We start from the raw sequence: 24878 nt of genomic DNA on the forward strand, positions 1-24878 counted from the left end.
TACTGGAATGCTTAAAACGAAAGAATCGATCGAATGTCCATATCCTATTCTATTTAAAATCGATTTTAAAGGGACCCACTGACTATCAGTCCGCCGGACGATATCGGCCTGTCAGTTGTTCGGAACTGTAAAATTTTTGTTCTAACTGACAGGCCGATATCGTCCGGCGGACTGATAGTAAGTGGGCCCTTTAATGTTGAACACTATTGTTGTACCGTTCTTTCAGCATTTAAACAAAATGTGTGAGAGTAGGACAAAATCTGTGTAACTTTTTAAAAAGTTGCATAGCATCACTGTCAAAATTTAATGTCCTTTAGGTAGGTACATAGTTTAATTTACACTATACGCTTTATAAATTCTTTGTTTAAAACGAATTATAATAAATAAATTATAAATATTGTTATCATTGATGTATATACAGTATAAATAATAAATAAGTGTAACTAGTATAAATAAGCATTTTTTTAAAATAATTTTGTGAATGTGTCGAATATTTTAGTGTAAAATTTATGTGGTTTAGTGATGAAAATATGTATGTCAGTTTTATATTTTGGCTGTAGTATCATGAATAGATAGCTTCTGAATTATTTAATTTAATAATTATTTATCTTGACATGGCAGCTATATAAACTTATGTATAAAATAAATACTTGTACATACTAGTCTAAGTCTGGCCAGCCAGACTTCATAGTATCAGGGAATATAACATTATTTTTTATACATTTCGTCCTAATGAATGTTGTGTATGAAAGTAAGTGATATATTTCCTTAAAAAATGTCTGGCTAATAAAAACAACTTGAAGATTAAACTACGCCATATATTCCTTCAATATATGTACATATAGTACTTCCTCTATGTGCATAGTTATTGCACGCAGCGTTGTCACGTCAGTGTCACATTAATCAAGTTAAATTATTACTAGCCAGACTTTTCTATATTTGGCTAGCCAGGCTTACCTGTACTTTAAATATAACTGTCATTCGACCTCCATTTCCTAGGGACTCGATTTTGTTGCCAGAGTGTAGACTATATTATTAATTCAGATGTGCCTACAGGATCTGGTCAGAATGTCAGAGCGTGTAGACTCATCTTAACAGATATAACTAATCCTCGTTGAGATTGAAAATATTTTAACTGTCGAAAAATAAACTATAGGGTCACACTTAAAATTCACAACTCACATTATTATAAATAGATTAAAGTCAATTAAGGAAAACACGATAAATATACTTAAAATATAAAGATAATTAGACCGTGCTGAGTTGACAAAATAATTCCAGATAGGAAATATAGTCGTGGAAATTTAAATTCGTATTACATTCGAATATGGAAACTGAATTGAAAACACTGGCAACATTAATAATCATTATGTCAGTACAATAAGGCGGCAAATTAAAAAATATAGACACGATGCTGGGTCTTGACTTGACAGTTAGATTTTTTCAAGTTATTTTATTGGTGTTGCCAGTATTTGCCGGTGGATAAATTATACTTAAACCTACTCGATAGGGACGATAGGATTATAAATTAAAATGTATACAGATTTAAATGTGATGCAAATTTAAAACCATGCCTGTGAAAAAAAAATGTAAATATAATACTTGAAATTCCAAGCATTTTCACAAACGCTTATTAGTCTACATGCCTTGTTATGCCTTCCTTCTGACTTCTATCGATATAAACCACCCATCTCTATCTAAAGCGTAAGTGCGATAAGGACAAAGCCAGTAAATGTACATCTTTCTTTTCTTGATGGACTTGAGGGCGGTGTTGCCCGTAGCCAATGTCACGTAAAAGGGTAGGAACAAAATAAATGCTCTTAGAGCACGACGCTGTTCGGTGGTTGTTGTAGTTGTCTCGTAAAACCGATAGCTGGATTTTATGAGAAGCACGTGGACTACCGGCCGTTGACTCCAAAATGGTTGTTAAACACGCTTTGAGATTAATTCTCCATTCACTGCACACTACCACATTAGATTATTGTATAATAAAGCTATCGATATTACACTTTAAACAATATTAATGAGCAAAAAACAAAGGAATTAATCACGAGGCTACTATCAAGATGGCGTTCGAACCGGAAGTCCGTAAATGTACATCAACTAAGTAGTTGTGGTACAAATTTGTTAAAAAAAAAGACGCGTACTGTCTGGCAAAAAAGAGTAGAAATTAAAAAGTGGCAACACTGTAGTGTCGTCCCGTTTTTCTTAGACTGATTAGAAAGGGACGACACTACAATGTTGCCACTTTTTAATTTCTACTCTTTTTTGCCAGCCTTTTTCTTATATACTTAGTTAAGGTATACTTTAGAACTCACGAACTAATTATAAAATAAATATAAAAGATAAACCACTAATCTACCTAATCCCATATAGTAAGCTCAATAAGGCTTGCGTTGTGTCGACTATAAATAGATAAATACTTATATAGAAAACATACATAACTTAGGAACAAAAAATATCCGTGATAAATACACAAATAAATTCGAGATTGGAACCCGGGACCTCCTTCTTCGTAGGGTCACTACCGACTAGGCTAGTAGGCCGTTAAGTATAACCAGAGGTGCGAAGTTATTCCTTTCGGGTATTCTCGGCTCCGTTCGGCTCAGCATTGCTCCGAGCAATTATTAGGGTTGACACAACTTGACGTCCCTTTGCGTGTACCACAGATAAGAATTACTTGAATTTTGACAATCCTAAATAGCCGAAAGGGATAGTATCATACATAAGAAAGGGACAGCATGATTCGTCCCTGAACCGCTGTCAAACTTCGGTTTTGTAGGAAGTTTCCTTTCCGTACGGTAGTACTATTACTTATTCTGTGGTATAACCAAGTATCTGTTTTTTCGCACTATAGAAAAGGATGGGTGTTTTATAGTATTTCATGTTTTGTAAATTTTACATTAAACTATACGAGACATTTGATTATTTACGTTTTAAAAAAGAAGTCAGTTGATTCTTAAAGCTGACTATCAGTCCGCCGGACGATATCGGCCTGTCAGTTGTTCGGAACTGTCAAATTTTTGTTGTAACTGACAGGCCGATATCGTCCGGCGGACTGATAGTCAGTGGGCCCCTTTACCTCCTAAAATAGTTACAAAAACTGATGAAAATGTTAATGTGTTTTACCAAGAAAAGTCTGCGAAGTGCCAGTGTTATGTATACGTCATAATTTCATAGAAGTTTGACGTTTAAAATAACACCTGCTCTGCGTGTGCTGTCAAAATCTCTACAGACTTTAACTCTAGAAAATAACGTTTACAGCTATCAAATCAACTACATAATTTTATTGTTGTAGATGTCGATGTGTTTAAAATATTATTTGATAACTTAGCTTGCTCAAAACTGTTGGATTTCTAAATTAACTTAAGAATGCACGAAATTTAGAAAGAAAGGGAAATTGTAGAAGTCACAAATCAAAAATATATATTTAAAAAAGGAGGCGTATCGTAAAACCGAAAATTGCAATTTTTTAGTCCTGGCAACACCATTTTGGGTAATGTTGCCAATTTTTGGCAGCAAAATTGCAGGTTTTAGCTTTATAATATGCTCAAGGTAGCAACTGGATTATGACGTTTAAACTATTTGGTGATAAGGCTCAAAATGCTAAGCAACTATTGATAAGTGCACCCGTATTAGATAAGTCCTCACTTTCTATGTCTTAAGCCCGCTCCAGACTACCGGCGCGAAGCCGCGAACGCGAGTGTGAAGTCGATTTCGCTGATTAGCGAACTAGACTCCACACTCGCGTTCGCGGCTTCGCGCCGCGATTCGCGCACGAGTGTGGAGGGCCCTTGATTATAGTGTCACGCGGACCGTCCGTGCGGATCGCTCCGCACCGCCAAATTGTATGAGAAAGCTGTCCGCGCGGACCACTCTAAAACGCTCCCTGGACTTAATACATATTGGTCCGGTGCAGAGCAATCCGCACGGACGGTCCGCGTGACACTAAGATCAGCCTTAAAGGGGCCCACCCATTACCAGTCCGCCGGACTGATGCGATGACCATTATTGCGAGTCAATGTACCAATGTAAAATACTTGCTAGTCAGACCAGATCACGCTTACAAGAAGATTAAAACACGTAAATAGCTTTAAATGAAAAAACTGAAGTTGTTTGCGTTTATAGGCTGCCGCAATCGCTTACAAATTTACAATAAGGTGTACAAGGCCTTCGTTTGCTACATTTCTACAGATACGTATACAGAAAATCCTACTCAACAAAATTATAAGTAAATATCAAATATTGAACATTGGTATAGTGTCTTTCGATGTACCTATACCTACCTAAAAATACTTATTTATCTATAGGTACTTATCTATTTTATTTTTTGATATAACTGTGTTCTAGGATAGGCTATAGATTAAACCAACTAAGAATCTTATGGTGTCCATTTAACACCTACCTGCATTTAGCATCTTAAATCGTGTCGCTTAACTTCAAACTCGGATAAATCCATTCGATCCTCTCAGCAAATATCTAATAACAAGATGGATTTACCCGAGTTTAAAGATAAGTGACTCAATTATAACTGAATTATATAGTAAGAACTATATAATCAGTTATAATTGAGTCACTTAATATTGACAGCACTCGTATAACAAAGTTGTATTTGAAAATAGGAATCGTTTATTGCTTATCATCAGCTCAAGAGAACAGTAACAAAACGGACAATTTAATCACAGAAAAATAACAAAACGGACAATTTAATTACAAAAAACCGGCCAAGTGCGACTCGCGTTCCAAGGGTTCCGTACATTACACAATTTAAACAATGTATTTTTTATGCGAAATGTCTTTAAAAAGCCAGTAGGGGTCGGATCAAAAACTAAGTAATTAAGTCCGACTCACGCTTGACTGCACATTTCTAATAGGTTTTCCGGTGATCTATAGGTAAAGATCTATTTTGTGTATTTTTTCAAATTTTTTGGCCCGGTAGTTTCGGAGATAAAGGGGGGGGGGGTGGTCATTTTTTGCCTATTTTCTTGAATAACTTCTAAACTATTTATCGTAAAACTATATAAAAAATATATTTGATATTATCACAGTGAGCTCTTTCATTTGATATGTAACACGATATAGTTTGACAAACTTTATTTTTAAATTTTCTCATTTACCCCCCCCCCCCCCAAAGTGGCCCCCGTGTTTAAAATTAATTTGTTACGTTACATGTCCATCTTTGGGTCACAAACTTACATATGTGTACCAAATTTCAACTGAATTGGTCCAGTAGTTTTGAAGAAAATAGGCTGTGACAGACAGACAGACGCACGAGTGATCCTATAAGGGTTCCGTTTTTTCCTTTTGAGGTACGGAACCCTAAAAAGTAACAAAACGGAAAATATAATCACAGAAAAGTAACAAAACGGACAATTTAATCACAGAATAGTTAAAAAAACTTGAAAAAACGGACAATTTAATCACAGAAAAATAACAAATCAGTAAATTTGATCATAGAAAAGTAACTAAATGGACACTATAAGTTACTTACTAACGCCAAGCGTTCCACGATGTGATTCCTCTAAAAAATTATCTACATTATACTAAATATGCAAGAACTTTAGTAGCAGCAGGTATTGCATTCCGAAAGCCTACAAGAAACATTAACTTGTAAAATTAGTATTACGAATTAGTTAATTTTTATTGCCTTATCAGTGTCAAACAGCGAATATATCAGTGTCAAACTGGAAGTATCCGTACAGGCATACAGGACATTCATGCTAAGAAATCACGAGCGTTTTCTGATGATTTCAAATATTTCGGTTGTTTAACATATTTCGCTAGTAGTTGGGCTTTAAAAATCCTTCAGTTATTTAAATCAAGTTTATGTTTCTTTGTAGGCACGTGGAATGTAATAATTATTGCTAAAAATTCTCTTGTAATTATAATATAAAACCATGTAGTTGTGAATTCGGCGTTGTGTTTATTTTGTCATTTTATGAATACAAGTTGAAAGTATGATTGTTCGTTATATTTTGAAATTTTAATTGAAATAAATCAAATTGAGAAAATGGCTATTGGTTTCTTATTCACCTAATATCCTTTTTAGACTTAGATTTTTTTTGATAAAGGAAAGCATTTGACCGCATATCGACTAATAATAATATTTCAATATAAAACTTTCATAAGAGGTTTAGACTAGCAAGAACTTAAGGTAAACTGCATTCAAAAGTTTGATCAGATACCGCAATGTAATGAAAATTACATGCAATTTCTTGCTAGTCTAAACCTCGCATTACATTAGAATTATATGTCATATACAGTGAAAGATTAAATGTCATAGATTGCCTAACATGCCGAGTTATAAATTATAAATCTATAAAATCTATGTAGTTTTAAGGGAAGTCACAAATCAAAAATATCTAGACACGCGGCAGTGTCAAGCCAAGATCAAAAGAAGAGAACAGGAGCTATGTATGTATGTTCGTGATAAACTCGAAAACTACTGAACGGATTTTCTTGCGGTTTTCACCTACCAATAGAGTGATTCTTGAGGAAGGTAGTATATATATAATTTATTAAGGTTTACCCGTGCGAAGCCGGGGCGGGTAGCTAGGAGGATATTACCAAACGGAGTAGCCATTAACAGATGTTCCCCTCTGTCGAAAATGGTCATACTAGTCATACACAATGTATGGACTGACGTTTATCTGACATGACTATTTTTACGTTACGTATATATTTGACGTTCCCCTCCTCCGCAAAAATCGGCAGACTTTTTTGTACAGAAAATTACGTGGCGTCTCCGTTTGGTTATATCCTGCTCAATAGTGAGTACCAAATATCCTTTTAAAAAAAACTAGGTTTTTTGAACTATCATGTGTCTTAGAGATCACCGCTCAAAGGGTAGGATAAGTCAGTAGAAATAAAACCAAGCATAAGAGGGGTAATGTATAATTATACATTTCACATCGAAAATGGAGATATGACAATGCGCCCAGTTTCACGTATATTTATTCCTACCTAAACTAAACAATAATAACAGTATAAAATAAATGCTGCCACTTTCCGCTGCCTTTTGGGATGTTACCACAAAACATTGCAAAATATATAAGAACTCGAATTTTATCTGTACGAAACAATCTTTTAATAAAAAATGTGAGAAATCTGTCTATAGGACGGTCAGCTGCAGAGAAAAGGTGCCACGCTGCATACAAACTTCTATGCAAGGGTGGCACCTTTTCTCTGCAGCTGACTCTCTCTCTGCCTCTTTCTCTCTCTTTCTCTGTACCTGGTCTAACTGGGCATTTTTATTTTAAGTTTTACACAACACTTTTTTAATTTTGCCTTTTATTTAAAAAAATTATGTTATTTCTACTCAGAATCACGAGCTCTGTCGATCCTAATAGGAGAAAAACTCTCCCAAGATTTTTATTTTCATTCCGTTACCATTTATCATAGACTTTGTATGACCATAGAGTAACTTATATTAGAGCGGTACTGTCATAGTAAATTTTGTAACCACTGTAAATTCACTGCCATCTATCGACACACTTTAAAACTAAAAATGAAGATTTATAAAAATACGATAAAATGTATTTAAATATGGATAAATGATTTTTTTTATTTGCATTAATTATTTTTATGATTTTGACCCATGTTCTTTCTCTGATATGCGTAATTTTTTTTTAAATAACAAACGAAACCGTCAACGCCATCTATACGACAGTAGGCCAAAGCTAGTAGCGCCCTCTGATCGAGAGAAAAATTTTCGTGATTTTCGAGGCACGTTTTTTCCTTAGACTGTATCCATTTATTACAGAGTTATATCTATCTTTGGTATGACGGTAGCAGAATGGAAGATTTGAAAAACTATGGAATGGGACACTTTTTTTCCTATCGAAATCGAAAGAGCTCGTGAGTAATACTAACAAAAAAAATTGAAAAAAAGTGTAATGTATAATTTTTTTATAAAACGGCCCACCTGTTGTTTTTGTCTTACTTTTTATCGATTAGAAAGAGATGATTAATTCATATTTTAAACATCAGTTTTGTCAATATGACAAATTCACATTAAAGGTGTCATTTCGAAGTTGACTGTAAAAAATTTACCTCAATAATAACAAATCAGTGTTATAAAAATAAATATAAAATGCCAGCATCCCACCGCATCTGTGAATTAAGATAAAACTTAACCTATTATCTAAAAATGTAATTGCAGTCAAAAATAAAATAACCTATAAAATAAGTGACTTAATTAGTCTAATATTATTAGTGTGTTGTTATTGCAACCCATACGATTTGACAGTTCGTGGACTAATAATATAACCGAAACCGTTCGAGAAATGGGCCCCAGGTCGTCAAGAGATAAATAATTTATTCTTAAAAATTTAAACTTATCTACAATTATGACAGTTTTTAGAGATATTATTCAAAATAATAAAACATGTGTATTTGCTGGCTGTTTAAGACATTACGAAATACAAACATGTGAAACATTAATTTTTTTCATTAATACATTTAACATATTTATACTCGTATCCTTTTCATAAAATTGTTATGAGCGCCAAGCGCGTAATTATTTTAATGTATTTATGTCAAAAAAATATTGTATTTTATTGAAAAGTTAATAATTTAAAAATGTATAATCAGTTTGACATACTTTAAAAGCTTTACATTGTATTAATGAACATCCGGAATCAACAAAGCAAAATGTTAGAAAAATATACCTAATCCTCGTGACGAATATTTTACTACACGAATTCTGACTGAATGCGGTCACTCACACAAGTATAATCATATAAAGATTCATTCTATTGAGATACAACACACACATAAAAAGCTTTCGGACTAATTGTTATAAGATACTTTTAGTAGCCTATTAAATAAATACAAATACATTTCACAGATGCAAAAGACAGCGTAGTTATCATAGGAATCACATTTTAGGAATTAATCATATAAATATCGTTAACAATTCAAAAATCACAGGTCTTAAGACAGATCTAATACTCTTATCACTATCGCAAGAACTTACGTTACTCAAAACTTACGTTTTATGAGTATAGTTAACGTATGATATAAATAATACTAGACGAATAGAAGGATTTTAATAAAGGATTCACACGAACCCGCTACCAAAAAACCGCTCTCATACAATCGAAGCTACGCTGACATTTCGAAACTACATGAAACTTGGCATGAACATTCACGTAACATATGAATTATCTCAGATGATTGTTTCGGGCTCGGAGCCCTAATCTGTTAAACAAAAGGTATTGTTTCCTTTATGCATTGGTTACACTGCTTACTTTTAATACGCTAACGTGAACAAGCCCGTTTAAAAAGCAAATTTACCATCCTATTAATATAGTTCAAATTCATGAAACAGCCCATACGGAGATAACACGTTTGGTTATCTCCAAAGAAAATACCACTCTGCTTGTTCTCTTAATGAGCTGTCACATAAATTTGAACCTTAATACTATCACGATAGTTGCTTTTTAAACGACATGGTTGATTTGGCACGTGCTGAAGACCAATCTTTAAAGAAACGAAGGCTTTTGTTTAACAGATTAGGGTCCAAGCCCGAAAAAATCATCTGAGATAATTCATACATACTAAACATACAAGTTTTCGTTAGTAAAATTGTTATAGGTACAAAGAAAATAGACCGAGTAGACGTTTTATGTGTAAAACTTTTACTCGCCCAAATGTCTTCGTATGTATTACAATTTCTTGCAACGAAAACTAGTACCAGACATATGTTACTTGAATGTTCATGTCAAATTTAATGATATTTCGGTATTTATTTGATATTTCGGTATGTCGTTTTAAAATGAGTGTAACTTCGTGTGTTTTTTTATATGCTGGTTGCTAGTATTACTTATAGTTCTTACTTCACGATCTGGGAATGTATCGATATAACAAAATGAATTGCAGGCGTTCAAGCTATATTAAAGTCACTTTCAAAAGTTTAATACTATAGTTAAATACTACATATACATAGTTAAACAAAATTTATAATATTTTTTTAATGAATTTATGATTAAACGATGATCTCAAAAGATTTGATTAATATTAGATATAGATCATGGCACATTTCATAAATATCCCCTAACATATTTTTAATATAAATTGCTTTAATAAAATAGGGTACCTACTAAAATGAACTAAGTATTATAAAATCGGCTTTGCTGTAAATTCATTTCCTTTTAAAGTAGTTTTAACAGACCTAAAAAAGGAAATCAGTCAGGAGCAGATATTAAAACTACATTTCAATTGTTAAAAAGAGTCACTTTTACATTATTGTTTTGACTAAATTTCGTTTTTTTTTCCTTTATTACACTGAATCCTACATACAGTCACCATCAGATATATCGGAGCGGCCAAAGTGTTCACAAATATCTGAACAAAGATTCAAAGATTTATTTGTTCATCATAGGTATAGTATGAATTATCACAGATGAGTTTTTCGGGGTCGGGCCCTAATCTGTTAAACAAAAGGTATTGTTTCCTTTATGCATTGGTTACACCGCTTACTGCTAACAGCCCCGGCATAAGTAACGGGAACAAGCCCGTTTAAAAAGCAAATTTACCATTATATTTATATAGTTCAAATTCATAAAACGGCCCATTTGGAGATAACACGTTTTGTTATCTTCAAAGAAAAGCCCACCCTGATTTTTCTCTGAATGAGCTGTCACATAAATTTGAACCTTAATACTATCATGAGAGTTGCTTTTTAAACGACATGGCTGCTTTGGCATGTTTGGCTGAAGACCGCTCTTAAAAGAAACAAAGGCTTATGTTTAACAGATTAGGGCCCGAGCCAGAAAAATCATCTGAGAAAATTCATACTGTAAGTTACAAGGTAAAGTGTATCAAGACATTGAAGTGCATACCTATTCAGATATTATTAAACACTTCGGCCGCTCCGATATATCTGATGGTGACTGTACAATGAGTCTGTTACAACATAAAAAATAACAAGGACACAAACATTAAAAAATGTTTCATTTAATAAGATTAAAATATATATATTGATTATGGTAAAATGAAACATTCTACATTTAGTTAAGGTACTGCTTTTCGGCTGCAGGCAGATTGATATTGCGGCTGAACGTGGAACAATACTTTAAAAGTAACTGACGTTTGTTTCTGTAACATAATTACCGTGAAATATAATGATTTAAGTTTTTTAACAATTTAAGTTAGGTATCCTAGTAGTTTTAGTGCTTATTTCACCTATTTTTATGTTTAAATATTAAATTATTTAAACACGCATTTGTCAATTTATTCACAAATAAATCGAATCGATCAATCGTACTAAATTCTCTCATAGCGATGTGCCTACATTATTTCTATCGATATCGATACATTCCCCTAACTAACCGAATGAACACTTCCCATAGACTAGAGTTGTCGCGACGGGACGGCCTGACGCCGGTCGCTGTTTGGTTAGTACTAGTGATGCGCGTAATGTTGCCATATCGATATAAAACTTTTAATAAAACATACCGCTGCAAGACTTGCTTCAAATAGATACATAGATATAAATTCCGTTCCTAGAGGTATGATGTAGTAAACTTAAAGCATTACAAAATACCTCAAAAGACACATGGAAAATGTCATTATGAGTGAAATAAAACTATGAAAACGCGATAAAATAAATAAATATATTATTAATTATTTTTTTATCGCGTATATATATATATCTTTATTTGAAAATAATTGTGGTGTATAACTAGCCTTATGAACCGATTTTGCATGTACAACCAGCCTTAAAGTTTATAGTCTTTGATTGTTCATTATTTTTAGTATGTGGGTATTTTTGCACTTTGTAATTTTTCCTCAGTCACCCGTTGACCACGAACGCTGTAAAGGGTTCGAAACGTCGGGATGTATTATAAATTCAATATACGCGATATAATCCGTTTTCATAGTTTTATTTCATGAGTAACTATCGCGGTAACCGAAGACAATATTATGTCATTATGAGAATTAGATGAAACCGAAAAGTTGGTACCTAATTTTGACAGAATAAATCACTGAGGTCTAGTTATTTCATGAAATAAATAGTTGACAAAACTACATAAATAAACAATAAATATTAGTAAAGGCATACACGCATCACGTATAACAATATAGTTCTAATATAAATAAATAAATCACGCTGGTGTTTATATGCAATGATGAAAAAAACTAGTTTTTAGCCAATTTAAATACGTATAAAGAAACTTAATCGACGATAAAGAAACGAGTCATTAATATAATAAAATGACGTGCTATCTCGATATTTAGTGAAATTTTAATCATGGTTTCAAATTCACTCAATTAAATTTTTTGTGAGGATCAGAAAGAATCCGTCAGAATCTTTTACCGAGTATACTTTGAGTCATCATGCGCTGATTTTTTAAGGTTTCTTTTTAAATTGAACTCTAGATTTGCTCCTCATTGCATATAACAGAATTCAGCTTAAAACGAATCTAAAACATCACAGGCCGCCTACAGGCGGCCGATAATCAGACTAGCATACTTTTGGCCAACTCTTAAAGCGCCTAAGTTCATTTCTTTTCAAGAAATTTCATTAAATAGAAAACAATTGAATATCTATTAAACTAGTTTGATATGCGGGTAAATATCGAAATGGGATCGTTCGAGTCCACTGTTGAAAAAATGGGTTATAGTTTTGAGCCAGAAATTAACTTTATAAATGATTAGGTATTGTTTCTAATCCATTTACAATAAACCTATGTAAAAATAATAATCAGGCTCTAGAACATACCAAAACTATCATATAGTAATAGTAATAGCCTTTATTTCATGCTTTTTTTTTACAATTACATAAAATTTCAATTATTATTGGTTTATTATTTGCATGTCGCTTGTGCGGAAAAGGCCTCCCCCAGTTTTTTCCATTCCTTCCTATCCTGTGCTGTTCTCCACCAGTATCTGTCGAAGGTCACTAGCTCGTCTCTCCATCTTTTATTTGGTCTTTTTTGTTTTCTCGCTATTCCTATTGGTGACCATTCTGTGACACGTTTAGTCCACCGGTTATCCGTTGTTCGACATATATGGCCAGCCCAGGCCCATTTGCTCTTTTTTATTGCGTATATTATATCTTTTACTCCAGTTTTCTTTCTTATGACTTCGTTTCTGATTCTGTCCTTAATTTTAATTTTTAACATTGACTGTTCCATAGCTCTTTGACAGATTTTCAGTTTATGAATATGTTTCTCAATGGGGCTCCAGGTTTGGACACCGCAAGTTAAGGCAGGTAGGACAGCAGTATCAAATACCTTTTTCTTTATGGCCATCGACATATCACTTCAGAATTGATTTTAGAGACCAATATTTTCGCCACGCTCTACTAATCCTGTAGTCTACTTCCTTGTCGAGTCTTAAACATTACTCACTTATACAAATATTATCAGTTTATTAAGTATCAACTCAATAGTATTACAGTCAATTGTCAAACGTTGATTTTTTTTATAAAATTTACATGGGCCGCCAAAGAGAATAAGAATAATAAAGAATAATGGATGGTCCCATATAAATTTCGTTTGTATAAGATGTCAAACATTTTATAAGCAGTAAGTAGTTTATTTAATTAAAATTGTCTTCATCTTTACGCTTTTATATCTATCATATTTCGGAAACCTAACGTTAGCTCAGACCAGAGCCCGGAATTTCCGCGGCAAAACAAGAGACTGTCGCAACCTAGCTAGTGTTACATTTTTTTTTATCGATATCTAGTATTTTTATATATAATAAAAAATCATACCAATACATATTTTTTTATAATCAAATCATCAACCTGAATATCATACTAATTTCAATTAATTTCATATTGTTGCCTTGTCGTCGGGTGAAGTTGAACGTTCATTATTATACCTAAATAATTGAGTGATAAACGAAACTGTTTACTCCCAATGCTGAGATATTAATGATTTCTTATCACTGTCACAAACCAAATATAATGTCATGTGCTGCTATGTGTACTGACGTGAATTTCGAAGAAATTGCATCTGTTTCTATATAATTTTATCTGACGTAATTTTTTTATTGTTTTTTTATTTTTATTTGGTGGACCCTTTTTTCTATGACACAACTATCGATATCGATAAAAAAAATTCTAACAGTAGTAGTGACAGTCTTGTGTTTTGCCGCGAAAATTCCGAGCTCCGGCTCAGACAAGAGGTGAAAATCTGTCAATTTTGATGCAAATGTGCATCATAAGCTCTGCAAATTACGATACGAGATTTCATTGAACGTCTCGTCTTTTAGTCTTTATATAAGGTCAATAATTGACTTCATTGATCCACATTTCGACCTCAACCCGCACACACAAACTATACACTAAAACAATTTACAAATCTTAATCGACCGCGCGTCAGACCCCATCGCGATTCGCAACTCTCACTAATAAAAGACCTATATGAAATAATACTGTTATTAGAGAGCGTAATAATAAACTTAAGCACTAAAATCATTATAACCAAAATCAGTACGGGGAGGGAATGAACGCTACTGGCACGTGGATACATGAGGGGGAGGCTAGGGCCGCGGGGGCCGGGGGCAGGGCGGGCCCGGTACTGACGTGGTTGTAATGGTTAAGGGCAATGCTGTTTTTTGGGCTTTTTCAAGTTTTCCTCGTCGACGCCGGACCTTGGTACCTGGAATGTTCGGCGATATAATGTATTGGACATATCTTAAGCGGGATTTACATTACTACTAATTTACTTATTTATTTTAATTAAGTAATGTACTTGTTATTAATTTTTAACAGATATTAACAATAGATTTTAAGTAATTATATACCTAATTATTTTTATTAAAATGTCATGTTGTTTCCTTATGTTATAAGTTTCCATTAATTACGGATACGGTAATTTTAATAATTTAATGTATATGAATAATAATGTAATTTAGAATAGCATTGTAAATTACTATGACGTGTAAAATTTTAATTTTATTAATAAATGATTGTATTGTATTGTATTGTATTGTATTTTGTAATTTAACTTGTTATTATTATCTTCAATTGTTCCTATTTTAATGACCATAGCGTCAATTGTACTTAATTACGAGCACAGATGTTATCATTGTAATTGATATAGTTAATAATTATGCTACCCTCCGGCCGTCCTAGTCTGGGACCGGTCTGAAAACCAGCGCCGGCATCTCGGCCCGGCACATGCTGAGACTGGAAACCCTTTGCCCAATTGATTGTACTTACTTATAAATTAATAATTCTTTTTTCTTATTCTTGTTTTATGTAATTTTATTTTATTTTCTTTTGTACTTTTATTTCATTTTCTTTTGTACTTGATAATGTGGCAATAAACAATTCTTATTCTTATTCTAACCAATGGATCATAGAAATCTGAATAACCATGTTACACTCACCTCAGTGTACCGCTCGCCCTTGAGTGACACGATCTTGTTGTCGCGGTAGCGAACCATCTTCTTCGGCTCCATTTTGGGCGCGAGCGGCTTGTGTTCCTTCGTCTGGGAGTTCTTGTCCACGTACGAATAGCTAAAACAATAATACTCATATTTGTGCCATTTTCAATCAAAAGGGTACTTATTGTCGGTAGTCAATAAGGCGCTATTTCCATATAGCTTCAATTTGAAATCAACCTTATCGACAACCGACAATGTGGTACCGTTTGGTTGAAAACGTCACATTTAATCCCAAAATAATAAGTGAAATTTAATGATGACAGCAACAGATCATATCATTCATATCATATCAGTCAGTGTAGTAGATTTAGCGGAGGTACCCTAACGGTGTCAACAAGGAAGTCCCGAATGAATTGTGTTACCGAAAGAGCCAATAGGACTTCCGTAGTTATTGCAGAACGGAGTCTTACTGGCCTGATAGAGTGGTTACCGATAGATAATAGCAAGGCTTAAGCGATCATATCCCAACGATGTCAACTAGTAAAGTCCCGAGTCAAACGGCATTACTGAAATAGTCAATAAGACTCACCGATCAATGATACAGATGGCCAACAGCGCCTGCCTTTGCTCGTGTCAGTTAGTTTACTGGCTGCAGGAGTCTGACATTAGGTATGTTATTGGGACAACATACTGCGTAAAGATATATAATAATAATAATAATAGAGCCTCTTATTCCTTAAGTATACAATTCATTTTACTTATATTTATTTATTTATTTTTAATTTAAGGACCCCTTCTGGGTATAGGCCTCCTCCAACTTTTTCCAATGTGTTCTGTTTTGTGCTTTCTTCATCCAACTTTGTCCAGCTATTGGGACAATATCATCTATCCACCTGGTCTTTGGTCTCCCTCTGTGTCTTTTTCCATGAGGTCCCTGCCATTCTGTCACCACTTTGGTCCATCTCTGGTCTTCTAATCTGGCTAAGTGGCCTGCCCACTTCCATTTTAAGGATCTTGAGTGGTCGAGTGCATCTATCACTTTAGTTGTGTTTCTTATTTCTGAGCATCTCTTCTTGTCTCTAAGTTTTATGTTGAGTACACTTCTCTCTATACTCCTTTGACACACCTGGATATTATTCTTTGTCTTTGCGTTGTAGATCCATGTTTGGCATCCGTAGGTGAAGCTGGGAAGTATACAAGTGTTAAGTACCTTGCGCTTCAATGTCATTGGTAGGTTTGATTTTAGAATTTCTTTATGACTCCAGTACTTTTTCCAAGTGATACCAACTCGTCTGTTTATTTCTTCAATATGCCTACTTTTTCTGAATGTTATTTGTTTTCCTAAGTATATATATTCTTCCACATACTCTAGGTCACTTTCGTTGACATGTATTGGATAAAGATAAAGAAGAGATAAAGATACTGTTGTTCAATTTCGAGTCATCGCAAGGCGGAGGCGGAGGGTGGAGGCCGACAAATTATCGCCTTCTTTACGTTAGTTTGTTGGCAAGCTGCAGAAGCCAGATATATGTGGGAGGTTGTCCAATGGGAAAGCGAGATGTTTAGTATGAGGATTAGGGGGCGTTCAAATATTTACGTAATGCAATTTTCAAAGATTTTTGACCCCCTCTCTCCCCCGTGTAACGCGCCGTAACGTTTTCGTGTACCAAGTGACCATTTTTTTTTTTTTTTTTTCTCTTTATTTTGGCACAAACAGTCATTACAGAAAAGTGACATTGAAAAGTATTACATATAATATTGACAATACAGTGCCGAAACCGTAATAGATTATAGTTATAAATTTGTTGCAACGGACCTGAATTAACTTACCTATAAGAAGAAGATGAAATTGAATGAAGGAAGACGTCCAGTCTGACTGCTATCCCAGAACATGTCACCTTTAAATTTAAATTTTTACCTAAAAGTCACAATTATGTTCAGTAAAGTATAATCATAAAATTGAAGGAATGAGCGAGCGTGTGTGAGGAATGTTACGAAAGTGAAGGAAGCGAAAGAGGTATGTCAGGATCATACCAAGTAGAAATCCGTGGTCTCTGCCTACCCCTCCGAGAAATAGGCGTGATTATAATTTATAATATGTATATGTGTCTTGGTATTTTAATTAAAAAAAAACGTTGTTACGTAACGGCTTGTTCCAACCCCCCCTCCCGCCTCTGTAACGCATCGCAACGTTTTACAAGAAAAAATTGCGTTACATTATACTATAACGCCCCTTTATCTAATAAAAAGAAAGTTTCTGGAGATGGAGTTACCTCGCAATGATACGGTTCTGCGGTTTCTGGAGTACGACTTACGTCGCAATGATACGGTTCTGCGGTTTCTGGAGTACGACTTACCTCGCAATGATACGGTTCTGCGATTTCTGGAGTACGACTTACCTCGCAATGATACGGTTCTGCGGTTTCTGGAGTACGAGTTACCTCGCAATGATACGGTTCTGCGGTTTCTGGAGTACGACTTACCCAGCAATGATACGGTTCTGCGGTTTCTGGAGTACGACTTACCTCGCAATTATACGGTTCTGCGGTTTCTGAAGTACGACTTACCTCGCAATTATACGGTTCTGCGGTTTCTGGAGTACGACTTACCCAGCAATGATACGGTTCTGCTGTTTCTGGAGTACGACTTACCTCGCAATGATACGGTTCTGCGGTTTCTGGAGTACGACTTACCTCGCAATTATACGGTTCTGTGGTTTCTGGAGTACGACTTACACAGCAATGATACGGTTCTGCGGTTTCTGGAGTACGACTTACCCAGCAATGATACGGTTCTGCTGTTTCTGGAGTACGACTTACCTCGCAATGATACGGTTCTGCGGTTTCCGGAGATGGACTTACCGAGCAATGATACGGTTCTTGAGCTCGGAGTCGTCGCAGAGCGGAGTCTTGCTGGCCTGGTGCAGCGCGGCGGCGGACAGCGCCTGCCCCTGCTCGCGGCGGTGCAGCAGCGTCGCCGCCGCGCGCTCCACGTCGCCGCAAGCGATGGACACGCAGTGCTTTATCTAACACAATCAAGGGCCTGACCATGGAGACTATATAAAGGAGCCAAATCTCTATGTATGAAAAATGTCCATCAAAAAACAGTAATTAGGCGGCCCCACCATACACCGAAATACTAACAAAAACAACCTACGTAATTTGATCGGGCTATTTGTTGGTTCATGTTATACTCATGTCCCAGAGCCTAACTAGCGCCACCGGAGAGATTAGGAACTATTATTTAAAGCTGAAAGCGGTCACTTTTGCAACAATTCTGCCATAAGAGATTGGCATCCTTTCTATACCATCCATAGGCCTGACAACTCTTTCATAGAGAAAGATAGTTTTATTGCGATTCCTATAAGAGGAAAGAGAAAATAGTGCCACGATTTGTCCTTATCACCGACCGGGTGGCATCATAGGTAGGAGGCGATGGCGAAATACTGAAATTTATAAGAGTGAAAGAGAAAAAATCATATGCTGCCCAAATTTTATATGAATATTCTTTCTCTTAATCGGTCGCTCGGTGGCGCGTCTATAACTACTTGTATATACTATGTCTATGAAGACAATGCATATCTGTTACAATTATTTCTGCATGTTTGTGATGTCTTTTAAATTTAAAATTATGTTTTATAAATTTATAATAGTAAATGAAAAAAATGAAAATGAAAAATATATTTATTTTGCACACAAAGATGGGAATTTGCAGATGGAGTATACATGAGGTCCAGGTTGCGCGCAAACAGCGGTACATTTATAACAGTATGAACAGGGGTCCCCAAACTAGGCATAGCCTGTATCTTGGGCGACCAGTTAGTGAATTAAAAACTAGATTGAGAAAAAAAAAGTATGTCTAAAGATGAAGATAGGTGCTAATGCTAATAACCTTAGCTACTAGGGATTTACGTTGGTCAGTCTGTCAGTCAAGTCTCTTACGGCTATACCTATAGAGTAATGTCATGTAACACTTATTAATAATATTAATTCAGCCTATATACGTCCCACTGCTGGGCACAGGCCTCTTCTCTTGCGCGAGGGCTTGGAGATTCCTGGGGGAGGCTAATGCCCAGCAGTGGACATCTTTCGGCTGATGATGATTGAGACAGCTGATTAAAGTTACCTCCATAGCGCAGGTGTTCGGGAACATCTCATGCAGCACGGCGCACTGGGCAGCGAGCATGGGCAGGTCCTCGGCCTCCAGCAGGCTCCGTTGACGCTCGGCCTCCTCGGAGCTCTCGGAACTCGAATGAGAGCTGTAACAGAGTTTTCTAGTTTCCGAACTGAAGTAACGAATTGAAAGAAGGAAGAAAGGAAGGTGATTTTCCTCAATATACATCACAAATTTTAGGGTTCCGTACCCAAAGGGTAAAAACGGCACCCTATTACTAAGACTCCGCTGTCCGTGTGTCAGTCCGTCTGTCTGTCACCAGGCTGTATCTCATGAACCGTGATAGCTAGACAGTTGAAATTTTCACAGATGATGTATTTCTGCTGTTGACGCTATAACAACAAATACTAAAAAGTACGGAACCCTCGGTGCGCGAGTCCGACTCGCACTTGTCCGTTTTTTTGAATTATACGAACGGGACTACCGCGATTTAATTTCATTGTTTTTACCTTAAATTCCGACGTTTCAGCTGAGTTGCACCAGCTGTGGTCACGGAAAGACTGACTTGCTGGGACGTCAGTTTGTCCGTGACCACAGCTGGTGGAACTCAGTTGAAACGTCGGAATTTAAGGTAAAAACAATGTTTCAGCTGAGTTACACCAGCTGCATGTGGTCACGGAAAGACTGACGTCCCAGCAAGTCAGTCTTTCCGTGACCACAGCTGGGGCAACTCAAGCTGAAACGTCGGAATTTAAAGTAAAAACAATGAGATTAAATCGCGGTAGACCCGTTCGTATAATTAAATATGTGTTGAAAACGCGAGAGTGTTATACAATTTTTTAAATTAAGTTAATATTAAAAATATACCGCCTCAAAAAGTGTCGAGGCTTTAAAACAGGTCTATCGCACAAACAACTAGGCTACCGAAGCTTATCCGACTATGACAAATAATGAAATGCTAGTTTTGACGACCGGTCTGGCCTAGTGGGTAGTGAGCCTGCCTGTGAAGCCAATGATCCTGGGTTCGAATCCCGGTAAGGGCATGTATTGAGCACAGATATTTGTTACTGAGTTTTGAGTGTTTTCTATGTATTTGTATATAAAATTTCTGTGGGAATTTCAGATAAAAAGGACCTTAGTGCATTTCAAGCATAAGGACCCTTCTGTGCTGGAAAGCCACAAATAACTATTTAATTAAATTATTTTAAAGTGGGTCACTCACGTATTATTAAGTCGAATAGCTCGACATGTTTCGATCCAATTTACGAGGATCGTCTTCACGAAGCAACTACACGTCTTCACTGGTCGAGGGCGCGCCGTGTGCTGCGCTCACGACAGGCGGCGTAGGCGTCGGCGGTGCCGGCGACGTCACCGTACAGAGGACGGCTCTACCCTCCGTATTGCGTTTGTCAAATTGGATCGAAACATGTCGAGCTATTCGAATCAATAATACGTTAGTGACCCGTTTTAAAATAACTTAATATATTTAATTCTGTTGTAAGGTTGTAACTATTGTAATGATTAGTCTCACCGGCTGGGCTTGGCGGCCGTGGGCAGCATCTCGCTCAGGGTTTGAAGAGTCATCGTCAGCTTGTCGCTGCTGCTCGACGACTCCTCTGGAACAATAACATACATGTCACCTAGGCTTGTGTCGGTCATGAACATTGATCGGAATAGGCAGAGTATAAATACCTAAACTTGGTAGAACAAAGTCATAAAGTGGCGACTGACTTGCGATAAAAAATTTTTCCGGGATTTTTGTCTCTGGGGTGGAGAAGGCACTTGAAGAAGTAGAAATATAAAATCGATTCCTGATCATTCCCAGCTGACCCAGCTGTCAACGACCAAAGCAAATATCACGCTTTGTATTGGAACCAAGCGTGCCGACTTTTTCATACTACTTACCTGTGATAAGAAACATGTTTTTTGCCTTTGGGTGCTCGCAATTTTTGGGCTTTTGCAGTTAATTATCACGCAACGAGGCATTTTTTAAGTTTTCACGGACGTCCGGCTGCAACAACTGACGCGCGTGGACTGTCAAGAGCGACAATCAACCCCGAGGATTTCTCGGGGTTCGGACACGCGAAGTAGATGCATTTGCGTCATCTATGGTAGGTATATTTATATCTGTGGATGTATCTATACACCGTGGCTAAAAAATGGTTTGGAGGTTTTGGGATTGAGCAACTTTTACTATGGGACCAACCCCGAAATCGCGAAAAAAATTTGGCTATTTCATACATTTTGGCTGGTCCATTTTCTATGGGATTTTGCAAATTTTTTTTCGCGATTTCGTGGTTGGTCCCATAGTAAAAGTTGCTTAGTATAATCCCAAAACCTCCCTGGCAACAGGAATGCACTTAATTTTTAGCCACCCTATATAAGCGGCTAAGATGTTGAAGGTAAAGTAACTGAGCTAAGATAACACTAACCATGGCTAGACGGGGGGTCGCTCTCCTCGCTCGTGAGCAGGGCCTCCAGGTCCACGACCCAGGAGCAGACGCGCTCCACATCAATGTTGGCGAACTGCGGCACGTACGCCGCCATCATCTCTATGAAACCTGGAAGAAAGATATTCTCTTTATCCTTCATCTTAGGCTAGTTTTTTCTAATATGAAAATAAAAGTAAAACATACAAAAACACTAGTAGGAACACTAACGGATAATACATAATTTAAAATCCATCTGCCAGTCAAAAAATTGGTATTATCAAAGAGAATTAAGAAGACAGAGTGGTCACTACATCGGTTTTCTTACCAAAATGACTATTATTTTCGTAGTCTACATCTAGCGTCAACTAGCGGAACTATCAGTATAATGCCACATGATAGAGAATTGATTAAATATAGAACTATTATAGCTTTCTACACTCTCCCTAGCTATTTTACTAAGCCTACCCCTAAAAAGTGTGGCCGGCTGGTAAGATTTCTTCTTTACTTTCTTTCACACAGTGAGTGTTTTTCAAAACAGTGCCAGAAACAAGAACAGAGTGGCGGTTACTCCACCGACAAGAGCCAGGCTCTTTAGAGTTATGATGTTTCTTTCACATTGGCTTTATAGGTAATTTGAAAAAAAAAACATTTATTTATATCAATATGGACATCCTCCTGAAAACCTATTCATTTCTAATGCAAAACATTGCAGCTGCATTGGATACACATGCAGTCAAATATCAGTATCAAACTTATTAATAAATGGGTCAAAATTATTTTTGTTGTCTTGTTTTTGTCCCCAAAAAATGTGACGGAGTGGAGCTTATTGTATGAGATGAAATTTAGTTTTTAATTTTTCTCATTTAGAATATAATCTACAGATAGAAACACATGCTAAAGCACTTGACTTTTTGATTTATTCAATAGAGGATGGAAATACAAGTGTGACAGAGTGGTCAGAAACAAGACAATGAAAATAATTTTGACCCAAATATATAATTATTAATATAGTTCTTAATCTTCCGATGGAACTTATATACTAGAGGAATACTCACTAAGAATAACATTTTTTGTTAAATTTTCCCTACTGTTAACAAAATAAACAAGTTAATGACAGCTGACTCCACCCTATATTGATTGATTTTTGTAAATTGTTTTTAGTTATTTTCTGATTATAGCTGATTATTATCCGGCTGTAGGTGAGAATGTTGTATTTTTTAAAGGAATACAACTAAAATCAACTAATTTATACAACTTGCTATCTTCAATTCATACCTATTGATTTTCTGTAAAAATTTGTATATATATATTATTAGATCTCTATTTAAATAAAGTGTAAATACATTATACATTACTACTAAAACTGCATTTGCTTAGTTTATAAAATAATTTATAAATAAGATGTGAAGCCACTAGAAACTTTGACACAAAATGCAAATTAGGAAGTTTGTTCAGACGAAAATAGGTCGTCCATCGTCATAATTTCCATCCCAACACCTAGTTTAGTTATTTATCTATTAATATATAGCATTTTTAAAGTATTACCTTCAACATCGAAGCAGGGATCTTGCGAAGATTCCTCCACGAAAGAAATCACATAAGACAGTACTATATCGTCAATTACGTTTAAGTCCGCCGAGGGGACGTTCTTAGTAATAAATTGAAACAAACTCTCCTTAACAGCAGACTCCTGCAATGCTGTAGTGCTCATTTTCACTTACAACGATATATTTTTCAAGAACACTAGAGTTAATAAATTCTATTCGCAGCCAGGCAGCGTTACGCCTCGGTAAACAGGTAAAAGGGACGACGTTTTAGAGCAATGGGCGGCTCCTGAAAACCTTTTCTCTTATAACTAGCTAGCTTGTGCGTTAATATTAAATTACAAGGGAAAACTGGGCTATTCCGATGGAATTCCAGAGTTCGGCGACGGAAAATCAATAAAACACAATGCAATGTTTTTTTTTCTTATGTCATAAATTTGTTTATTTTGCTCGGGCATGGGCTCGCGAGTGTACAGCCACCAATGACATGACAGATTTAAAGTCTCAGTACACTGACCAGCACTGTTCTTTAATGCTCGGCAATATCCGGTGCTATGAGGTTTTGTATTCTTTGGTCCGGTGTCTCGGCCCTTTCCCTGAACGCATCCGTCAGTGACTTTTTAAAAATCGTAACAGACTACCCCACCGCACCAACGCAGTTTTCATTCGGTTTCTGTACGAAATGACAGATGCAAGCGAGAGTAAACTATGAATATCTATGGTATGGATGGTATAAAAAAGGATGCCAATCTCTTATGGCAGAATTGTTGCAATAGTGACCGCTTTCAGCTTTAAATAATAGTTCCTAATCTCTCCGGTGGCGCTAGTTAGGCTCTGGGACATAAGTATAACATGAACCATATAAGGCAACAAATAACCCGACCAAATTACGTAGGTTGTTTTTGGTAGTATTTCGGTGGTTGGTGGCGCCGCCTAATTACTGTTTTTTGATGGACACTTTTCATACATAGAGATTTGGCTCCTTTATGTAGTCTCCATGATCGATGGAATGTCTATAGTATGGATGGTATAGAAAGGATCGCAATCTCTTATGGCAGAATTGTTGTAAAAGTGACCGCTTTCAGCTTTAAATAATAGTTCCTAATCTCTCCGGTGGCGCTAGTTAGGCTCTGGGACATGAGTATAACATGAACCATATAAGGCAACAAATAACCCGACCAAATTACGTAGGTTGTTTTTGGTAGTATTTCGGTGTATAGTGGCGCCGCCTAATTACTGTTTTTTGATGGACACTTTTCATACATAGAGATTTGGCTCCTTTATACAGTCTCCATGGTCTATAGCGACACACCTGTCATTCCGTACCGTAAGGAAACCGAATGAAAAATCCGTGCGCTTCGCCCGGTCTTATTATGTAAAAAAAAACCGGCCAAGTGCGAGTCGGACTCGCGCACCGAGGATTCCGTACTTTTTAGTATTT

General features: G+C 36.0%; 1 protein-coding gene across 1 annotated transcript; it reads right to left on the minus strand.

The window, feature by feature from the left end:
- Nucleotides 1-11833: 11833 nt before the first annotated feature.
- On the minus strand, nt 11834-23829 carry LOC134753587 (CUE domain-containing protein 2). Its single transcript, XM_063689510.1, has 7 exons — nt 23439-23829; nt 21894-22022; nt 20993-21077; nt 19474-19606; nt 18210-18373; nt 15352-15481; nt 11834-14618 (listed from the first exon to the last, which is right to left on the minus strand). The coding sequence occupies exons 1-7, from the start codon at nt 23602-23604 to the stop codon at nt 14556-14558; spliced, it is 870 nt and encodes a 289-aa protein (XP_063545580.1). The 5' UTR covers nt 23605-23829; the 3' UTR covers nt 11834-14555.
- Between the last annotated feature and the right edge of the window lie 1049 nt (nt 23830-24878).

This window comes from Cydia strobilella, chromosome 27 (genome assembly GCF_947568885.1).
Source record: "Cydia strobilella chromosome 27, ilCydStro3.1, whole genome shotgun sequence".
In the NCBI taxonomy this organism is placed as follows: Eukaryota; Metazoa; Arthropoda; class Insecta; order Lepidoptera; family Tortricidae; genus Cydia; species Cydia strobilella.

Excerpts from the sequence above, each read along its gene's own strand:
- LOC134753587 (XM_063689510.1), bottom strand. The coding sequence starts at position 23,604 with ATGAGCACTACAGCATTGCAGGAGTCTGCTGTTAAGGAGAGTTTGTTT. Across the intron at positions 21,078-21,893 it reads CGACCCCCCGTCTAGCCATG|AGGAGTCGTCGAGCAGCAGC; the intron begins GTTAGTGTTATC and ends TTATTGTTCCAG. Across the intron at positions 14,619-15,351 it reads AGGGCGAGCGGTACACTGAG|GTACCAAGGTCCGGCGTCGA; the intron begins GTGAGTGTAACA and ends CGAACATTCCAG.